This window comes from Opisthocomus hoazin, chromosome 1, assembly GCF_030867145.1.
Source record: "Opisthocomus hoazin isolate bOpiHoa1 chromosome 1, bOpiHoa1.hap1, whole genome shotgun sequence".
Classification (NCBI taxonomy): domain Eukaryota; kingdom Metazoa; phylum Chordata; class Aves; order Opisthocomiformes; family Opisthocomidae; genus Opisthocomus; species Opisthocomus hoazin.
Window position 1 is genome coordinate 121482568 of NC_134414.1, and position 21686 is coordinate 121504253.

General features: G+C 40.9%; 1 protein-coding gene across 4 annotated transcripts in view; it reads left to right on the plus strand.

Annotated features, from left to right (window-relative positions):
• CADM2 (cell adhesion molecule 2) overlaps window positions 1-21686 on the plus strand; it is a 756516-nt gene that overhangs the window by 481762 nt on the left and 253068 nt on the right. For 2 of the 4 annotated variants that reach the window (XM_075434116.1, XM_075434130.1), the window contains exon 2: window positions 4865-4891. The exons of the other annotated variants lie outside the window; for them this stretch is intronic. In XM_075434116.1, coding sequence (XP_075290231.1) covers window positions 4865-4891 — 27 coding nt within the window. The remainder of the gene's footprint in view (window positions 1-4864; window positions 4892-21686) is intronic. 4 annotated transcript variants of the gene reach the window in all.

Below are 21686 nucleotides of genomic sequence, written 5' to 3' on the forward strand. Positions count from 1 at the left end.
CTGAAGCATGCTGCATTGCAACACATACCAGTATCATTGCTTTGAATGGATCTCTTGGTCTGTAAGAGCCTAATATTTTGCATTATTCTCTGGAGAAAATGATCCTGCTAAGCCTTCTGTCACACAGAGGAGCATTTCCAGACAGAGATTCAAAGCTGGCATTTAGGAGACCTAAATGACCAGTGATAATCCATCAGTTTATCCAAAGGGAAAAAAAGCTGCTGTTGTGATCATCATCATAAATTTAAAAAGAAAATTCTAAATTTAGGTAGTATAAATATAACCTCTTTTGTTTCAAAAATTAGAAATCTGCAGTATGTGTTGGGGGGGTGTTGGTTTGGTTGGTGGGTGTTTTTTACATATGCTTCTTCTCTGATAATTTTTAGTATTCTATGATCGCAGAAGGTTTTAAAACTGGAGTAAAAATACAGATGAATAAATATGTTCATCCTATAGACTCCTAATGGCTTAATTTTTTTAATGGAGATGAGAAGAATTCCAGATTTGCTGGAACTGTAGGTTTTTGTATTCAGGAGAAAATCAATGCAATGTGCTTTAAGAGTGTGACTTTCATCTTGCTTCTTTTAATGAAAAGAGCTATTTAGTCATTGTAACATTTAGATATTGTACTCTAGCTGCGTTCTTAGTACATGTAATAGGTGAAAGGAGAACCAGACACTTACCTCAAATCTCTCACTTTTTCTTTTTTCTTTCTCCTGATTTTCTGAATTAAAAGGTTAGGTGAGCTGGACATCTGGGGTAAATACTTTTCCCCTTTTTATTTTTATTGAGCTATTGAAGTAACTGGAAGGATGTGGTTTTTTCCAAAGACAAAAGACAAAACCCCAAATCGAATAATAAATCACATAAAAGAGAAAAATAAAATAAATGCTATATCAAATCTGTCTAAAAAAGTCCACAAGATTGAACAGCATAGAGACAGCTGAGTGTGGAGAAAATATCGAACAACTTGTAGCCACCATTTATCAAAGAATGTAATTTAACAGTTGTTGGCATACAAAAAGCAAGAAGTCAGAAAGATATATCACAGAAAAATAAAGCATAATGTATTATTGATATTTGAGAGCAAGGGTATATTAGGGTTTATGAAATTTGAATCCAGCTTTCTACATTCAGGCAATGATTTTTAAAAACATTGTTTCAGCATCACAGCTACAGCAGAAATGCTTTTCTGATTTTAAAATGCCCTAAAAACCTTACTTCTGTGAAAATTAACTACCAAGATTCAGGACTGGACACTATTTTCTTTCCCTTTCCTGGTTCCTCAGAGTGGACTCCCCTGAGATCTCTGACCTTGACTCCTTGCTCTCAGATCTCCTTACTCCTGGACCTTTCCCTAGTACCTAACCTGTTTGTTTTGCAGGTGCTGTGACAGGAAAAGCCTTCAGAAAATGAAATATTGTTTAATCTTGGTAGAACTAAGGATTAATGGAAGATTTTTTTTTTCTCAGTCTTGCTTAGAAACCTAGTAGCTCTGTTGTGCTTTTCAGCCTGACTTTTGAGAATATGGTCTTTCTTCCCTCTTCGCCTTGCTTTCTTCTCTGTTCTTTAAAATCTTCCTTAAATTCCAACAAAGGTCACTGTTCACGCTTCTACTGCAGTATGCCTCCCTATCCAAAATGAATTTTCCAAGAAAGACAAGACAGAGTAACTAAAGAAAAATGCCCTTGTAAATGTGTTCTGGTTTTTAATGAAATCCCTGTACATGGGGAAATGCCAGAAGTCATTGCCTTTCCTTTTTATCCATTTCTTGACTGGCTTGTTAATTTAGCCAAATAAAGTAAGTGTCAGCCAAATACAGTAAATTCCAGTTTTCAGGTAACATTGTACCCGTAAATTATTACTGGCCAGTCCTAATACATTTAATTGGATTATAGAAGTTTCAAATCAGTGTCCTACAAGTATACCGCTCCGAGAAGCGGGAGGCTCACTGCCTTGAAGACTGTGTCTCTTTAGTCAGCAAGCAAGGAAGTCTAGGTCAGGAAAGAGAGAACGTGTTATGTGAAATGCAGAGAAATCAACTGACTTGCTAAAGATGTAAAGCAAATGTAAATCCTTTGAAGGTAATGTTTTTTGTTGAAGCCCGCAGGTCTATTGTCACTGACTTCAGTGGCATAAAAAGCTGAGTTACCCCATATCTAGTACTCTAACCAAGAGTAACCTCCCTCTGCTAAATTTCAGTCTTGATGGTGCTTATTTGAAACATTTATCTATGGTTGTCTCCTCCTATGACTTTTCATGTAGTAAGAAGAAGAGGTGGATAAAAATTTTCAAACATATTGGATGTAGGTTGAAAATTGTCTTCTCTTTGCACAGAGTGACAAGGAGAATAAAGAAAAGAAAAGAGAAAAATTCTTTCACCTCTGCAAGAAGAAATACTGACTTCAATGATAACAATGAAAGAGAATTTTCCCTCATGCTAGGTATCAAAAAGATGGGTCTTTGATGGAAACAGCTCCAGCTAGGTCCCTTCAGTAGGCAGAATTATATTTTGAAATACCAGTTTCAGCTAATTTGGCTGTTGTGCAGTTTGAACTTTACGAATTGACTTGTAATTGGACCATGCTGTCAATGAAAAAATTTACGAGTATTGAACATGACATTTTTAAGAAGGTTACTGTCATCTAGTCATCTATTAGTGGATTTGCAGAGAGTTATAATTGGTCTAACAAGCTTGGTAACCTGTCCTACTTCCAATTATAATGTACAACCTCATTTATATTTTTTTTATTTACTGGTACATGATAGGTAATAATTTTCTATCTAGAGCTCATGCTTCAAAGCAAAGCTGTCTAATCATAGCATTGTTGGATTCTTTTAATATATATGTGTATATGTAACCATACACATAGATTATATAAAATTTACATATGCAGATGTGTGCATAGTTTTATTCTGAACAACTAATGCACATAGAATTTTTCATCTACATATTTTATATATGTTCATATATATCTTTTTTATTCTGAATTATTAATGTGAGTATAAAGTCTCCTACTGCTTTTAAATTACCGGAGGGGGTAAGGGGTGTGGGCGTGTTTTCTCCAGACCTTTGTTAGGTTTAAATGATTGTTCTGGCTTGAAGTGATAATGCGTTCATGTAGATGTAATTCTCAGGACTGAAAAAGAAGGGGAAACATAAGAAAATGAACAGACTGATGAACTCAATGCATTCATTATCAACTTATATTTGCAAGAAGGAGAACCTGTTTGCTTATTATAAAGTTAGAAAGGCATCATTGATTTTGTTTACTATGCGAGCAATTTTTGTGCATGTAAGATTTACTGGCTGTTTTGCAGGTGAATGGGTCTTTAAGTAACAGCCTTATGGAAAGAGCTCTACAGAAGCATCTGCGCTTGTTGTATCTCCCAAAGCAGAGCTGTTTTGTAGAGTAATGCTAATTTCAGATATCAAGGAACTACTTTTTTTTTGTTTTGTTTTCACTGCTAGGAGAATGATGGCAATGCAGAATGGTGCATCTGGAAGTAGAGGTGAGATCAGTGAAGAAATTATAAAAAAAAACACCAAAGAAAAAAGTTAGAGAATTTACATTTTTGGATGCCTTCATAAAGTTAAAAATTGAAGTTTTGCAACAATTTCTTCATGTATGTCAACTTGGCCTTCACTGCCATGCTCTCCTTACTCGTCTTAGGAAACACTGATTGGTGAGACACCAGACCAGGAAGAAAAAAAAATAACCAAGTGAAAAAAACCCAACTTAAAACCTTTAGGTATGAACAAGAGAAGCAAAGAGAGCAGAAAGTGGATTTGGTCTTTCTCCTTTGTTTTCTCTGTTTTGGTTACAAGTGTAGCTGCCTTTGACTTGTTAACATAGTTCTGCCTTACAAGAATGGCCAGCAGAAGATGAATTACTGTTTTTTTCTAAGGTACCTTTGTGTCATGAAGATGCTCTTGAATGATTGCCTTTTCAGAGTGCTCTTGAGAGTTTAAAGGGTTGTGGATATTATCTTCTGTGTAATTTACAGCTAGCTGAGTGATTCCATTTTCACTTTGGTTTCTGATTAATATTGTATATCTGCAACATTATCCATGAGACTCAGAAAACAGAAAAGAACGATTCTGTTGATTTTGGCTGTAGGGCAGATGTTAGCAGAACCTTTCAAGCTCCTGTCGTAGTTTCTGTGACCCTGTTGTGCTGCTAGAAAGAACAGCATGAAATGCTGTTTCTTCAAGAGACTCAGTGAAGTCTGTAGTGTCTGCCCCTTGTCTGCCCTTTTTCTCTGAGTTTGAACGCTGATCACTGTTTGTTAAAATACTGTCTGCTCCTTCTGCTCTGCATGCTCCGTTAGGGTGCAAGAACAGTCTGAAGATGCAGGCTTCAGTGAAGAAAAACAATGATCATATAACACAGATTAAAAATAATTGGAGTAGCTGCAGTTTAACTAATGTTTCTTTGCATCGTCTTCACAGGAGAGCAATGTTTCATGTAACAGGAGCAAGGGAATGGCTCAAGATTTAGGTACTTCAGAATGCAGTTTTGGCAAGGCAAACTGCCGTAAGTTTTAGAATTCACAAAAGTGTGTACCTATTCTCTCACCTACTTGTGAGTAATGGTCCACGGTTTTTCTGCACACCTTGCCATGATTTTTGCGTGTGTTTTGTGATCTTTTTTCTGAACTCTCAACACAGGTCTTCTGACAGAATCATAGATCTGAACTATTTCTGCAGTGTCTCAAATAAATAGGTCAAATAATCCTAGAAACAGGGTTTGTTAGCTTTGAATCGATAATGATAAAGTTTCTCTGTATTCTTACTTGCTCTTACTTCTGTCTAATCTATCTTTGTTCTCTCCTTCTTGTGCAATCTTTTCCTTGTTTCCAGTGGCTGCTACAAAGAACAAAGCTAGAGGTGAGTTTCTGCCTGCACTCTTCAATTTGCATTGCATGGTTTTGCAGCCCAAGCATTTTTCTCCCAAGGCTTATTCTGCTTCTCAAAACCAAGAAAGATATTTTTAGATCTTATGTTATAATGCATTAGTTTTTTATAATTTTGTAATTGCCCCGAAGTGCACACTATTTTCCTTGTTTATCAATCGTCACTACACATACTGTGTTTTTACTTTAATTTAGGAAGTTTTTAGGAAAAAGATAAATCCAAATGCATTGTAGTTAAATTTCTGACTTGCATTATACTAATGTAGGGATATTGATGACATTTTAATGGAAATGAAGATATTACATAAAAATGTTCATAAATATGTAAATATAATTTATATTTTTTATCTCTAGACACAGTCATAAATATCTAAACACAGAACAATGAACATATGTGTGTCCCCTAAGCATTCCTCATCTTTTCACACTAGTATAAAATGATTATCACTGTTTCTGATAGAGTACCAATATATACAAAGAGGCATACTACAATGTCTACAGAGATTTATGACTTCAGAGCAGCAAGGCGATTGTCACAAATCAGTGTGACAAAGAAGTAAGCCTTTCAGAACTAATCATGTAAGGTCAGTTGTGCCTTAAACCGTTTCCTGAATTTCAGCGAAGCAGTGATGTAGCAAATGTAACCTGAAGGGTGTACTTTTACTTGCATGTACATATAAATATATGCATACATGCATGTGTGTGTGTACATATATGGACATTTATTTTCCTAGAAAATCCTGAAAAGATATATTCTACTAAAATTTATCTAAATTATCTGGCAGATAAAGTTGAGTTGTTTGATCACTAAGCATCAGATTTTAAAGCAAATATTTATGCTTGTACCTCTAGTTTGGAAGTTAAGAACTCTCATATTCACAGTGTTTGTATAATTCAGTTATACACATTGTCTAGCTTGAAGATGTAGAACAATAGTAATAATCGAACACAGCCAACTGATGGTGTTTATGCATTAGAATAATTAAATCAATAATTAAAATATACCTCAGGCTTTTTTTAAACCCTTGCATGGCTTTTTTGTAAAATCTTTTTCTCAGAAACTTTGCATGCATAGGATGTCATGAGTGAGAGGAGTGGGTAAAGTTGAATTCACGTATTTGTCTATGCATGCTATGAAGTTTGCTTTACTCTTTCTTGTACTGTCTTGTACTCAGCTGTGATGCTGTGTAACAGTGGTCAAGAGTTTAAGACTTTCGTAATCAATAAAAAAAAAGTAAACAAAAGCAAAACACATCCATGGAAGCAATCTTTCAGCACAAATAAGCATAATCTCATCAGTATTCAGTGATTGCTTTGTGTACCCACATATTGCTATTCAAACAGAAACTGCCCTGGAGGCGTAGGAATTACAAAATGAGTCAGGATTACTCATGGCCCCACTCATCTGTGAACATTAACACACCCTTATTTCAGAAATGCACATACATATTGAATAAACAGCTGAAACTATATATGGTATAGTGGGTTTGACACTGCAATAAGAGAAAATCTCACAATCTGTAGCTATGTGTTATCTTTGGAGTTCTCTTGCTCAGTCGCACAGTGCATGGAAGAAGTCATCAGCCTTTCCTTTGGTGCTGAAGGTGCCCAGTATCCACAAGGAATTCAGTCCTACAATAGTTCTGTCTTTACTGAAAACATGGGACACATCCTTTAGCCTCCTGTGGTGGAAGACGTAAAGTAGCTGGCACCTTACTGCTTTTCATATTGTCAAAGCAGTAAAGAAGGATCCGTTCCTCCTTTTGAAGGTAGAACACTGAACTGGCAAGCAATTTTCTAATACGACATTGGAAATGGCAACACACAACTGAGGGAATGCTGTGCTGCAGGAGGAGTTTCTCTCTTGGCATTTATCTCCCTGAAATCCATCACTCATATCTATGTTCCTATTTATGGATCTTCATCTTTCTGTTCTGAAAGTATGGAGTTTTTTCTGCCATTATTGGGAAGGTGAGGTTGACATTCATGCCTGCCCTGAAATCTGAGGGTTCTAGAGCACGTTACTAAGTGATATTCTATGTGATCACCTGTCTTGAAATTTTGATTGTGCTTTGTTAGCATGAGAAATGTCCTGCTGGTCTCCAATTTCCCTATTGTCTATAAGCACAACATTAGAGCTCTTGTTCTCAAACATTGCATTCAACGCTCTTTCTTTAAGTATTTTCTCAGACTTTGTTGAAGGTCATTTCTATTAAGTGGTGTAAAGCAGATGTTGAACTCTCTTGTTTACCCTTACTTTGTGACACTCAGAATCAATTTAGGTTGGAAGGTCATCTGGTCTGCAGGTCATCTAGACCTAGCCACCTGTAAGTAAGGCCCACTCAGATCTGGTTGCTCAGAGCCTTCCAGTCAAATAGAAGTATCCACAGCTCCAGTTTCAATTTGCATTATCATAGCTTTATTTTAGTGTGGTTTTCTTATTTCTTTATTATACTTTCTGTTACCCAGCAGAAAATGCATGAAAATTTTCAGTGGTCTTCAGAAAGAGTAAATACTTGGATTTTGCATAGAAGGAAGGATATTGCTTTGGACTACCTTGGGCATGTGCTGCCACAGGACATTCATGTTCTGAACAGAATACTTGTAACATTTCCAAGAAGTTTAGTTGAGGAGGATTTGAAAGAGTAAGGTGTGAAGTTAGACATGAAAAATGGTCATTCATAGCACTGAGTCTGATGCAGCAGAAACCAAAGATGCCACCTGAAAATCTGAGACTATCTGACTAGAGTAGTTTCAGTGCATGAATATTTTAAGGACTGTTCCTTTGTGCACCAGGTAAGATTTTTTTCAACCTGAGCTCTATAAATGAGCATTTCCTCTATCAAAGCATCAATTTGAAGACCTCTTGACCTCTTAGCAATGCCTGTTGTGACTGTTTGATGACAATATTGTTGCAGATATCTTCTGGGAGCAGTTAACAATGGTTTCCAGGTTCAGTGGTCTTATCAGAGCTGCTAATGACATGTCAATTTTCAGTCAGCAGGTGAAAGAGAGAGGCCCAGTGTCTTCATTCACATGTAATTAGTTGAGGAATGGAGTTCTGTGCTCCACATTTTCACTGCTCTGATACACTGTGTCAGCTGCTATTAAAAAGTTATTTCCAGAGCTGCCCCACTAACTTCATGCAGTTAGACACTTGACTTTAACCCTTCAAAATGTAATTTGGAATTTCTGATAGGGTTTTTTTGGTATTGGGAATGGTGTGGATTAATATGACAACTTCCTATAAAGAGAAGGAGATTATAAAGGCCAACTGCTATTGCAGAAGGAGAAAGCAAGCCCCCCAGAAAGATCTTTTATTATCTGCTTGTTGAGAAGTATAATATTCCTTCTCGTTCCTAAAATTCTTGAGGCCATCAGATTAGAAATGGTGACATTCCCAAGAAGAATCCCAAGTTCCAAGAAGAGACTTTTTGCAGAGGGGAAGGCGTAACTGCCTTATCATTGCAGGATTCATACTAGTGTGGTGGATAGGTAGCTATTTCTGCTATGCTCCTTTCCCACATTTTAGCTGTGTATGAAGTTCTATTTTTTATTTTCTCAGGAGGAAATAATAATTGTATCATAGTCCTGTTGCTTGTCATAACGAAGTGCTACTGTACTGTCCACTCAGTCTATACAGTTCTATATTCTCTTTCCAACATTTTGTAAAATATGTGCTTCCATGGGTTCTAGGGTATGTCCTGCTCATAGGGGATACCTTCAAACTTTTTTCTGACTTAGTACTACACTTTTAAGTACGGCAAATGCCTTAAACTCTATTTCACTTGCCTCACAAGTTTGATATTAACAGTCCTGTTTTCTATAGTCCATTCGATATCCAGGAGATTTCTGAGATACGTCTTTTTCTTTGCTTGTATGACATCTGGGTCCCAAAGAAATTGTCCTTGTTCCACAGAAATTGTCCTTGTCCTTGAGTTCCACAGAAAAGCACTTTTTTCTTTCTGTCATCTCTTCTACAAATGCGGAGGTATGTCGTTCCTGCTTTGCATTTTGAAGAGGAGACTAATTTTCCTTCAGAAACATAAGATTAAATTTAGCTTTAAGAATGCTGCTTAAAGCATACATCTCAATCTCCAATATAAATCATCATAGCAGTTAATACACTGTCTAAATCCAGGAGGCCAAGTTCACTTCGGACTTTATTCACTTGATGTATTTTGTTTGCTCTCATTATGTCAATGAAATTGGTATCAGCTTATTTGATGTTTAAGTCAGGAGGGATTGTGTGAATAATGTTGTGCCAATGTACTCTGTTATTGCCTGGATAGTGCAGTGACTCATGTTACCTTTTAGTTAGGAAGCAATCTGTTTCTTGCAGCCTCACCAGATCTTCATCAATAGTCATGTTCTACACAGCCATCTCTTTGATTATCTTACATCATATGATAAAGCTTATTGCATTGCTCAAAATAAATATTTGTCATCTCGGTAAATAATAGGTTTAATTAATCCCATTGTTTTGACTGGCAGCTGCACAAACCAGGTTAAATTGCGTTGATCAGAAGATCTACAGTTTAGATCCTTTCTTCAGTACAGGTAATTAGCCAAGCATATTTCTCATTCAAGGTAAAATTATCTGGAAATCAAGCAAGTAATACATCAGCTGTCCATGTTAGGAATAGGAAGAAATGAATGTACACAGAGGAGACCTAGATACAGCTATTTGTCTTATTTGCATTATCTTCACAAAGTTCTGAGCTATTCAGTTATTAACATCAGTCAGGCATTAGCTCTGCTGTCACAGAATTTTCTTTATTGAGGGATAGATAACTCAGGGTATCATCTACATAAAAATGACAGACTGCAACATTATAGCAAAAAATACAAACTAGTGGAAGTGTATAGATGTTGAAAGTGTGAATCCAATATACAGCCTAGGGAAACTCCATAACTCACAGGTGTTTGAAAGAGCATTTATTTATGGTTACAAGCTTTCACCACTGAGACACACAGAAATGAAAACCTGTTAGATTCCACCTTTAACACAAGGTCAATACAAAAAACTTTCCAAGGCTGTTGTAGTAGCATAGCATGATCTGAAGCCTGATTGAAATTTTTCAGATATTCCAGTGCCTTTGAAATAAAGGAGCTCCTCTTTGTAAAACTTTCTCCTGATATTTTTATTCAAAATATAGTTTCATCTGCTAAAGGCAGAATTTTCATATGTCACTTTAAAGTAGTAAAAGCATCTTTGGTATTTATAAATGATTATACTTTAAGTGAGGAGCAACAAAGCTAATGTAACCTTAATCACCATTCCTTTACTGTGTCTTCAGTATTCCCTCCTCTGTAGCTTGGTCATTGCTACCAGTACATAACCTCTGAGGTCCAGTGCTTTTCTCTGCTGATTGAATCATGTCTATTGGCTAAATCTGCGAGTTTAAAAGGTCTGGATTTCATTCCTAGGTCTGCCACTGCTTTCCTCTGTGATTTCTCATGGTACTTAAGGCCAAAGTTTTCTCACATTCAGTGGTTCTGATGGGAAAGAAAGTGGTGATAAAGAACAAAATATGATGCTTGTCTGTGAAGAGAGTGCACAGAAAAAGAAAAAAATAACAAAAGATTTGAAAGTGACCATATTAACAGTGCAGAAAGACTGTGAAGGCATACACAAAACATATTGCTTCTCCTCACACGCTTTTGCTGTTGACACATACAGGAACAGGTATTTGAGAAATGAATTTAGGTAGGCAATTCTTACTGTGTTTCTCTAATTCTTGTTCTATTTTAGTGAAAAGGATATGGAATTTTCAATTTAATGGTTAATCTCTAAATATAAAAATGTGCTCTTTTTTTTTTAATTTAAATTCTCCTAAATACAAAAGTTCTCATTAGATCAAGATAATAGGTTATTTCGGTTTCAGTTTTCCATCAGATAACATAAAACATTATAATTACATTAGATTCTCAAAAAAATAATATATATCTACTTCAGTATAATATATAGCCATTTGTCAGAAGATATTTTCATTACATTGCCCAAGTTCTAAGGCTTTTTTTAGAAGATTCACGAAATAAGTTTCTATTTTATTTTATCTTACAAACTCTAGCTGAGCCTCAAAGGGAGAAAGCTGGAATCATAGTGACGATAATAGTTGTTAACAAAGTTGCTAACTGCTCTTTACCCTTTGCAGTTATATTTGGGAAATACTTACTTGGCCTAGCATCTGTAAGATCTTTCCAATGTTGAGACAACTGAGATTTCCACGTCGTATTGTGTGTACACAGTCCAAATGCTCACCATTGTAGTTCCAGCCAGAATTCTTCTGCCATTCAAGGTCCCAAGTTCTGCTACATGCCAAGGAGACTGTGAACAAATCGATCAGCTTTTCCTTTCTTAGACTGAGGGACTGTGTTAGCGTCACCGGAAACAGCAGTTATACAAGCTTCTGTATCCTCTTTACTGCTTTTAATGAATGTTGTTTTGCTATGTTTTCCAGAATAGATGTAAATAAAGCAACCATTAATATTTTTGGTAACGTAACATGCTTGTTACAATTGTAGGTCACCATGGAATAAAGCAGCTCTAGCAACACAGAAATAGCAAAGGAAAGCACAAAGGCTCTCTGAAAAGAGATTGGTAGGGGCTGGTTATTGCTGTTGACATGCCCTTTTCATTTGGGCGACATCTACACTGAGCCAACATGTAAGTCATTTATTGACTAGTTTAATAACCAGCGTAGAAGGGTTTGGGATGGAGTAAGAAAATGTTTGTTTTCATTCTTGTGAAGTGCAACACAGTTACGGTAGACGGACTCTAGGGAGGATGTTCCCCTTTGCGGTGGACCCGGTTATCATCGACTAAAGCATTTTGTCAGTTCTTATTCCCCAACTTTCAGATAGGCAACTCTTCGCTCCACAATGGTTAATATGAATTCTGATTGCTTTTTTCCAATTTGTCTGCCTTTGTTTGGTTGTTAAGTATTTGAGACCAGACTGTCAAAAGCAGCATGTTAGGAAAGCCTGCCATACTTGAATAGGACTCTGCTGGAAATTTAGTTGTTTTATTTGCTATCTGAATGGATGTACTCTTGTAAATCTGGTCATGGTATTGAGCATTGAGCCCTTATGGCTATCTGCAAAGAATTTTCATAGGCAGTGCGTTACATTTCGGATATGAAAGTATCATGAACACATGAGACGCAGACACATATTGCTGTGTGCTGGCCCATATGAGTCAGTTTTCAGATTCCAGCCAGAAAAAAAGACTTTGCTGCAGAGTTTATACTTCTAATTTAGGCACAAGCAAAAGGATATAGTAAGCTCACCCTATTTTATACGTGATGTGGAACTGCTGGGTATGAGTTCCTAATATCTGGCAGTTGGATGGAGCTGCTGCTCTGAAGCAGGTTGTCGACTTCTCTTTGTCCCAAGTATCTAAATTCCTCAGTTTCTATTGAGTCAAAATTTCTGACAGAGAAAAGTAATTTGATAGTAATACCTAAAGACTGGAGAAAATATACAGTTGGTGTACGGGTTACAGCAAACCCACGATCACTGATTTTTGCTTCTCCATTGACAGTTACAGATGCTTTTTAAAGCATAGGCTTTTCTTTCAGGCTTGGCTTTGTTCCAGTGTGCTTATATAATCAAAGGAATAGAAGAGAGTGCTTTCAAATAAAAAGAAATATTTTTTTTCTCAAATGCTTTTTTGAAAACCTAGGAGTTACACTGATTCTCCACATTAGCTCAGTTCTCATGATTTGTTTCTTAAATCTCTGTGTGAGAACAGATCTTCAGAGAATTTCTTTTACTTTAGTGGACAGTGGTCAGCGAAACAGGGTGTTTAAATGCCTAAAGATTCACTATCGCTGCTAACGTTTGGTGCTTTATGTTACTACTAGCTTGGTTTCTTGGTTCAGGCATAGGAACAGAAGAAAGGAAGTTAAGACTTTTCCATGTGTGCTACCGTTGTTCTGTAGAGAATCTCTAGAAGTTCTTTGTTTGTAGGAGTGGGAACTTGGAAAACGGCAGTAACGATACCATCCCAATGTGAGTAAGATCGTTCTCCTTTATTAGTCAGCAAAACAGGGTTTATATAGCAGAGCAATAACAGCATCTGATTGGTTAGATACCCTTAACTATATATAGGTAAAAACTGCTATAACTCACTGCGATTAGTGCAAAGCTTCATCTCTCGATGCAGAAGCAGTGATATGGCAGGAAGAAGCACTGTGGCAGGAAGCGGCGACGTGGCAGGAAGCAGCAATGTGGCAGGAAGCGGTGACGTAATAGTCCCGCTGCGCCAGTGTTCCGTGTTCGCCACATTACTTTCTCAGCAGTGTTCTGCGTTCTCTGCTTTCCAGGCCTATTTCCAGGACAAAGCCTGGGTTGCTCAACGGCACCAGACTATGTCCTCTCTCGTCCAACCAGGACTCCACAATTCCCCCGTTCTTGTTTTTGAGCAAGCCAGGCATAGTCGATCATCCTGGAAAGAGCTGTTTTAAGACAGTTAAAACAGATACATATTATAACTGCAACAACAATCAGCACGATACATATACGCAAACCTTCTACAATTAACTCCTTAAGCCAAGCGGGCAAATTACCAAAGAGCGAGGTGAGCAATCCGTCAAAAAAACCTTGATTTTGTTGTATTTGGTTGGTGTGCTGTTTAAGCCACTGTAGCTGCTTGTGGATGGACTCACTGTGATCAGACAAATTCATACAGCACATGCCTTTGAAATCCTCACAACCATGTCCTTGGGCCAATAGTAGGAAATCAATTGCTGCTCTATTTTGTAATACTGCGTGTTGTAGACTATCCTGATCTTCCAACAGAGATGCCAACACTTTCGTGGTGACATTGGCTTGCTTTGCTGCCCAACATGCCAATTTCCCTAGTTGTTTTAATGCTGAGCCAGCAGCAGCACCAGGCACTAACAGTGACATAAACACTCGCTCCGTGGCACTTGAAAGGGTAACTTGGTCATCGCAGTTAGGAGGAAGACCTGTAACGCTTCGTTTAGGGCGAGTTGTTACACTTTTCCACCACTGTTGATCTGGAGCTAGCAATGTCAATTGACCCAAGTAACATGGGCTGCCATAGACATTACGAGGAATTCCTTGCCATGCCCTGTCACCACAGATTAAGAACACGTCAGGAGGCAGGGCTTTGGGCGTATCATTATTCCACAAGGGAAAACCACCTCTCATTTCCATTCCATAGGCGCCTAAACTTTGTGGGCTTTTTTTCTTCGTGTCATTGGTACTGCAAAAGGTGACAGTTCCAGAACGGCCTCGATAATCATAATAAGAAGCAGTCGGAGTGACATTAGTCCACCCTGACCAGCTGAAGGAACGGAAATGATTGGTTCCAGTAAAGGCGGGCCCTGTGAACACAAAACATGTTTGAGTCCAATTTTTGGTTGTGTTACCAATTCTCATTGACCCTAGCAAGTTCAACTCTTGAGGATCCCAGGGTAATGTATGGTTTAGACCTTGTATGAGTTTTGCGCTACAATTACTCACCTGAGTTTCTTTCGCACGTTTGCCTGTACTATAGTTAGCAAAATGACCAACATTATAACTAGGTACACCTATTAAACAAGTGTGAAAAGGTTCTGTTGCAGAAGGAAGAGATAAGCAAAATGTTGATTGGCCCGTTTTGTTCGCCCAAGTAACCCATAGGTTCTGTCTGGGCTCAATGAGGTGAAGGACTCCTCCTCCTACAACTATTTGGCAAAGAGCGAAAAGCATGACTAACAGGGTAACTGCTTGTTCTTTTGTCTTTTCCCATTCCGCTTTAGGGACAGTCCAAATAGCAGGTACTAGATTACTTCGGCTACGTTCAAAACCACTTACCAATACAGTCTTAGCTCTCTGGTTTGTTAATCTTATCCAGTCCACGCGGTTACAAAATAACTATCACTCCCTTCCGCCTCGTGCCCTGTAACAACTAAAATGCGAGCTACCCTGCGTTCTTCTACAAGGCAATGATCACACCAACGCTTTGCAAGCGATGTTCGACACCACCACTGTCCTTGGCAAGTGTAACAAACACACAAAATCCAAGGTTTACAGGTTTTACAAACGTCACAGTTGATATCGGTGACAAATATCTCCTTGTGACCGTTCATATATATTTCCCTTGATTCAGGTTATTTCTACTTGATTGTTCTGTTCGTGAGAGTCTGCTTGTTGCTCCTCGGCTAATTGTCCTTGTTGATTCAAAGCAGGCTTCATGGCTCGGCTAGGCACCCGGACTGGACCGCGATCTGTGGAAACACACATATATCCTCAACCGTTAAAGATTACTGGTACTGGGCCAGCCCACTCTCCAGTAGTCGGGTCCCTATAGATTACTTTAAACCGCGGCAGAGTCGTTGTGCTATTGAACCTTAGGTTCTGGTGGTGTATAACCACCGGAGGTGCTTCCCGATCACCCATAAGGCACAAATAATTCAATGTAAAAAGGACTCGATGTAACCTTGGTTGTGCTTCTGTTTCAACCCCTCGCTGCTTGTCTAAGTAGTCCTTCAGCACACGATGAGTACGCTCTATGAGCCTCTGCCCTGTTGGAGAATGTGCGATCCCTGTGGTGTGCTTAACTCCCCACATCAGTAGAAATGAACTTAGATTTTGACTGACATATGCAGGTCCATTATCAGTCTTAATTTCTTCAGGCACTCCCAGTACCGCAAAGCACACAAGCAGGTGCTTACAAACATGTTGCACTTTCTCCCCAGGTAAAGCAGTAGCCCATATCATTTTTGAAAAAGTGTCTACTGTGACATGTACATACTTCAGTCGCCCAAACTCTGGAATATGCGTAACATCCATCTGCCATAACGCAAGTGCCTGCAGTCCTTTTGGATTTACCCCTTGACCTATTCCTGGACCCTGATTTCCACACTTGGGACAGGCCTGTACAATATAACGAGCCTCATTCTCTGTCAGCCCAAATTGCCTTCGCAGACCTCTTGCATTTTGGTGGAAATTCTCATGGCTCTGTCTGGCTTGCTGAAACTTGTCTACTGGAGGCATAGGGCATGAGGGAGTAACTAAATTGTCGGCAATCTGATTACCATGCCCTAGTCCCAGATCCCATTGATGACTATGTACGTGGATGACACAACAAGGCGCGGCCCATTGAGACAGTACGGTCCGCAACTGGATAAAAAGCTTACCTAATACAGGGTTAACCGTTTCCCTAAGCAAGGCATCTGCTGCCTGTGGCACCACTCCAGCCACATAAAGGGAGTCGGTTACGACATTTAAAGGCTCATTTAGCCAATTAGTTAAGGCCCAGACCACGGCAGTCAGCTCTAAGGTTTGCAGCGAATCCTCATCCTGTCCTTGTATCATGTGATGACACCACTGGCCCCCCTCCTGCCAGGCACAGACTGCCTTGCGCAGCCTCTTGCTTGCATCTGTATATACTGTAACCCCTTTGGCCAGCGGCTTCTTTTGAACTCTGGGCTTCTCAAGCCATTGATTACGCTTCAAGACTTGCCACAATTTCCCCTTTGGTTGCTGAGAATGTATCCTCCCACCATAGCCTAACAGGGCTTCCTGTATAGGTAAGGCATGTCTCAACCACCATTCTAAGTCTGCTGCCTTGACAGGTATACTGATGTCCTCTGGTTCCTGTCCGGCCATTTCCACTACCCGCGTCGTGCCTTTTCTGATTAGCTCTCCTATGGCCTCTGACTGTGTCTGTATACTAGTTTTCGGCTGCACAATTAAAAATACCCATTCTAATATGTAAAATGGATCATCGCCCTTAGCAGGCTTGTCAGTGGCAGAGTCAGGGCTATTTGACGACACTACACAGTCCTGTGTCTCCCCCTTCTTGTTTTGCCACTGACAAACAAGGGCACAAGGTGACCCTTCTTGGTTGCAAATAAGCAAGGAGACAGGTAGGGTTAGAAGCCGTCTAGCAGTCCAGGCTGTCTGAAGTTTCTGTACGATGTGTTGCAAAGCTGTCTGTTGTGTCTCTGATAGAGTGACCTCATTGCTGGGGTGTGAGCCGCATAGTAGCGACGTCAGCAGTGCAATTTCAGCATTGGAAATACCAGCACAGTTGCACACCCACTGGATATCTCCGAGTAGAGTCTGTACATCAGTTAGTGTGCGCAAGTTCGTTGCCAGCTTCACCTTTTGTGTTTGGATCTTGGCATCAGAAATACGCCATCCAAGGTACTTTCACGGTGTGGATCGCTGAACTTTTTCTGGAGCGACAACAAGGCCTTTGCTGGCTAAAACAGTACTCAGCTGTGTTAAGGAATCGTCACCGAACGCTTCCTGTTGACAGCAAAGGATGTCATCCATATAATGATAAATGATCATGTTCGGCCATGTTTCTGGAGTGGGGCTAAGGCCCAAGCCACATAAAGTTGACATAGCGTGGGTGAGTTCCTCATGCCTTGTGGCAGGACCACCCACTCATATCGCTTTGAAGGCGATGCTTTGTTGGTAGCCGGCACTGAAAAGGCAAATCGCTGAGTGTCTTGCGGATGCAAAGAAATAGTGAAAAAACAGTCTTTTAAGTCGACAATGATTATGTGCCAACCTGACGGTAGCATAGCAGGTGATGGCATTCCAGGTTGCAAGGCTCCCATGGGCTGCATCTGCTCATTGATTTTACACAGGTCGTGTAAAAGACGCCATTTACCACTCTTTTTTGGAATGACGAATATGGGGGTGTTCCACGGACTAACTGAAGGTTGGATGTGGCCTGCATCGAGTTGTTCTGCTACCAATTGTCTTGTTATTTGCAGTCGCTCTTCCGTCATGGGCCACTGGTCAACCCACACGGGTTCGTTGGAAAGCCAGTTTAATGGTGGGTTGGGTGACTGCTCACCAGTGCCCATGACTAAAAAGGAGTAGTAGTCAGCATAGCTCCAATCTGACTTAAAACATCGCGCCCAATCAGGGCTGCAAGGGTTCCAGGCAGTTGCATAACATAGACTCTCAAATTAACTTCTTGCCTTCAGGAAAAGTTATTCACACAGGGTATTTGCTCATCATGGTGGTAGAGTGTCCCCCTACACCTGCGATAGCTGCTGCAGGAGCACCTACTGGACACTCTTCTGGCCAGACAACCGTACTTATGATCGTGACATCAGCTCCAGTGTCTAGCATTGCGTAGATTTGTACTGACTCGTTTTTTTGACTCCATACGACGCACATGGTGGGCCGGTGGTCCATCTTTGTAGTGAAACATACTGCAGGACCTGTGGAATCGAAGCTCTGATTTCCACGGAGCGTTCTCGCTGAAGAATGGTTGAGCGAATTACTTGTCACTACAATTTGTGCTATGCGGCTGCCTTTTGGGACAAACAAAGGAGGACAAAGGGTATGGGCCATGATGTGAATTTGCCCCACATAATCGGTGTTGATAACTCTAGGAATGACAAGTAGCCCTTTGACGCCTGCTGAGGAATGTCCCACTAAAAGTCCTTCTATTTTACTGTTTTGACTAATCAATGGCCCAACGGCGCTGCTAGGAATCTCGTGCACAGTTGTGTCGTTAAGGATGACGTCTATTGTGGTTGCCAAGTCAATTCCCAAGCTGCCTCTGGTTGCGGCTTGAGGATGTTGCAAAAAACTCTTGTTTTGACTGGAGGATTCATTTCTTTCCGCACGCGGCCTCTCTCCGCGCTCCTCCTCCCGTTTCCCGAACATGCTTTTGTGGCGTGGATGGTGTTTTGGCATTTTTCACACCAGACAGCGCCACGGCAGTTACGCTGGATGTGCCCCACCTCTCCACATTGATAGCAGCTGCTGCGGTATGGCCGTTTCATCTGCTGAGTGCTGGGTTGTTGCCGGACAGCTTCTCTGACTGCACCTTTCATGGCGGCAGCAACTGTCGCTTGTTGCTTCTGTGCACCAGCTCTCTCTACTCTGGATAGCATCTCTTCAACTCCTGCTCCTTTTGGCAGACTGGCAAGTAGTTGCTTTGTAATTTTGTTGGCATTATCAAAAGCCAATACCTGAAACATTTGCTGTTTGCTCTCATCATTTAAATCTGGATGATTCATTCCTGCGTCCCACAGCCGGTCGATGAAATTAGTGTAGCTTTCGGTGGCTCCTTGCACTATGGTTCCAAAGGGTGGAGCAGACGAACCAGGCAGTGCAAGGAAAGCTTCCAGAGCAAGACGCACCGACAACTGAAGCACATGGGCGGGGTAGGTTAACTGCCTTTCCAAGTTAGCGTAGACTCCTTGTCCGATGAGTATCTCTGGTGTTACTCCATGATAAGGATCTCCCTGGTCCTGATGTCGCATTGCCTCATTTATCGCCCGTTGCTGCCACCCCGACCCCCACAATAAGAACTGAGTAGGGGTTAGCAACAATCGCATTAAATTCTGGCAGTCATACGGGCACATCAAGTCAGCAGAAAAAATCCAGGTAACAATCTGTCGAGCTGCCTCAGATTTCACCCCATATTGCGATATGGTATTACGAGCCTGTTGCAAAATCTTCCAGTCATGTGGTTCCCATTTGCCATGACCATTAACCTGTACCACAGGACAGGCTAACACCTGAGTATCCCCTATGTTGGCAGCAACACTCCACTGTCCATCCAGGATAGCGTCTCTTATAACACCGCTCCAGCAGTCAGGCCTGACCAAAGCTGGAGGTCCAATTAAACTTTTTGGAAAAGGAGTCTCATATGCTTGCTGGGAGGAGCTGGCGGTGGTTGACATATGCTGTAACTGTAAGTTCATTTCCTGGAGACTCTGTACAACCGATTGTAAAAGATCACACGCTTTCTTTTCCTGCAATTCATTTCGCTCGCTACCAGAGGGAGTCGAGAGCGAAGACGCTTCGCTGGGGGGTGGCAACGGAGGATAGAGAGGAGGGGCCGATGCTGCAGGCCGTGCCTCTTCCCCTGCCCCCTCTGTGGGCGGTACTAGCCACTCCTCCCCTCTCCCTGGGAGTTGCAGTATTTCCGGATGAGGTTCAGTTCTTTGCTTAGTCTCTCCAACGGCAACTTCCGGTAAGAAGTCCGCCCCTTTCACAGCGTCCAAATTACATTCCGCACTCGCCTGAATCTCAGCAGTCGATTTACAGTTAGTTCCAGTCATCCCTTTTACAGCAGGTAAAGCGAAAACCCGTGCTAATGTCTGAGGCTTAGGCACTTTATCCTTTCCGGATTCAGGAGCCAGCATCTGTGCCGCTGCACACGCTACCTCCCGTTCCACTTTCATAGCCTTTAAGGTCCCTAATACTGTTCGCCAAAGCTCCCGGACAGCTTTTATCTCCTTTTCTTCCTTTTCGTCTCCCGTTATTGTCTTTTCCCACATTGTCTCTCCTAACTCTCGCCATTCCAAGACAGAAAACAGTAGCTGGGTATCCACAAAGTGACCCCATCGCTGCCCCAACTTAGTCAACTTCACGAGTTCTTTTGCCGTTGCCTCTATTCCTCTCTTAGAGAGAATACCGACGAGCAACGTTGCCGCAGCCTCCACTTCCATGCCTGTGGCTCCGGCCTCCACCTTAAATTGTGCCTGCGCCAGGCAGCACCAGCGGGCCCTCTTTATCTGGGAGGCGGCCATGCGTGTCTGCCCTGCATAGGCAGCACCACTCCCAGCCGACGTCTCCCACTCCCTCCTTTCACTGCTTACCGTGGTCTCGAGATTCCTGCAGGGAAATCAATCATCCTCTGCGGCAGGGGAATTAACCATAAATCGTCGAACCATCCTCTGCTACCAGTTGTAGGAGTGGGAACTCGGAAAACGGCAGTAACGATACCACCCCAATGTGAGTAAGATCGTTCTCCTTTATTAGTCAGCAAAACAGGGTTTATATAGCAAAGCAATAACAGCATCTGATTGGTTAGATACCCTTAACCATATATAGGTAAAAACTACTATAACTCACTGCGATTAGTGCAAAGCTTCATCTCTCAATGCGGAAGCAGTGATATGGCAGGAAGAAGCACTGTGGCAGGAAGCGGCGACGTGGCAGGAAGCAGCAATGTGGCAGGAAGCGGTGACGTAACAGTCCCGCTGCGCCAGCGTTCCGTGTTCGCCACATTACTTTCTCAGCAGTGTTCCGCGTTCTCTGCTTTCCAGGCCTATCTCCAGGACAAAGCCTGGGTTGCTCAACGGCACCAGACTATGTCCTCTCTCGTCCAACCAGGACTCCACATTTGTAAATAAGCATTATGCTCTACATTACTCTGGGATTCTTTCAAGGGCTAATAACTTCAAGGTCTTCCTCACATTTTAGTTAGATTATGGACTGCATATATGGGACAACACTTGAGCAGAGTGCTACGTAGGGGTTTTTGTTCCTGTGCTGTTCATATGCAACTACTTCAAAAATCTGGTCTGATTAGAAACAACCATGGGATTATTCATGTAGATCTGTTAACCACAAGATCTGGTGGATCATTAGAGATGAAGGAGAGAAATATGCAGTGTTCGCTTACCATGTGCCTGAGGTTGTTGATTCTGAGTTAATTTCTTCACTCACTACTCACCTGATTGCACAACACCCAACCACTAAAACATCGTATTGCCTTTATGCAGCTTCTCAGCTCAAGTAAAAGAAACAGAACTCTATTTGGCCTGTTGCAAATAACTGCAAAACTACCTCATTTATGTTTTGGAAAATGTTACTGGCTCTCAGAAAGCTAAACAGATGAACATGTGTGTTCCTGTTCTTCACAGATTGCTGTAGCTGAAAGTATGTCAGCAGCAGTACACTAGGAAAGAGGACGCCTTAAGATTTCCTTTTTTTCTATGAATTCAGGTGCAGAAGCTAAATAAAGTGATGATTTTTTTTTTTTT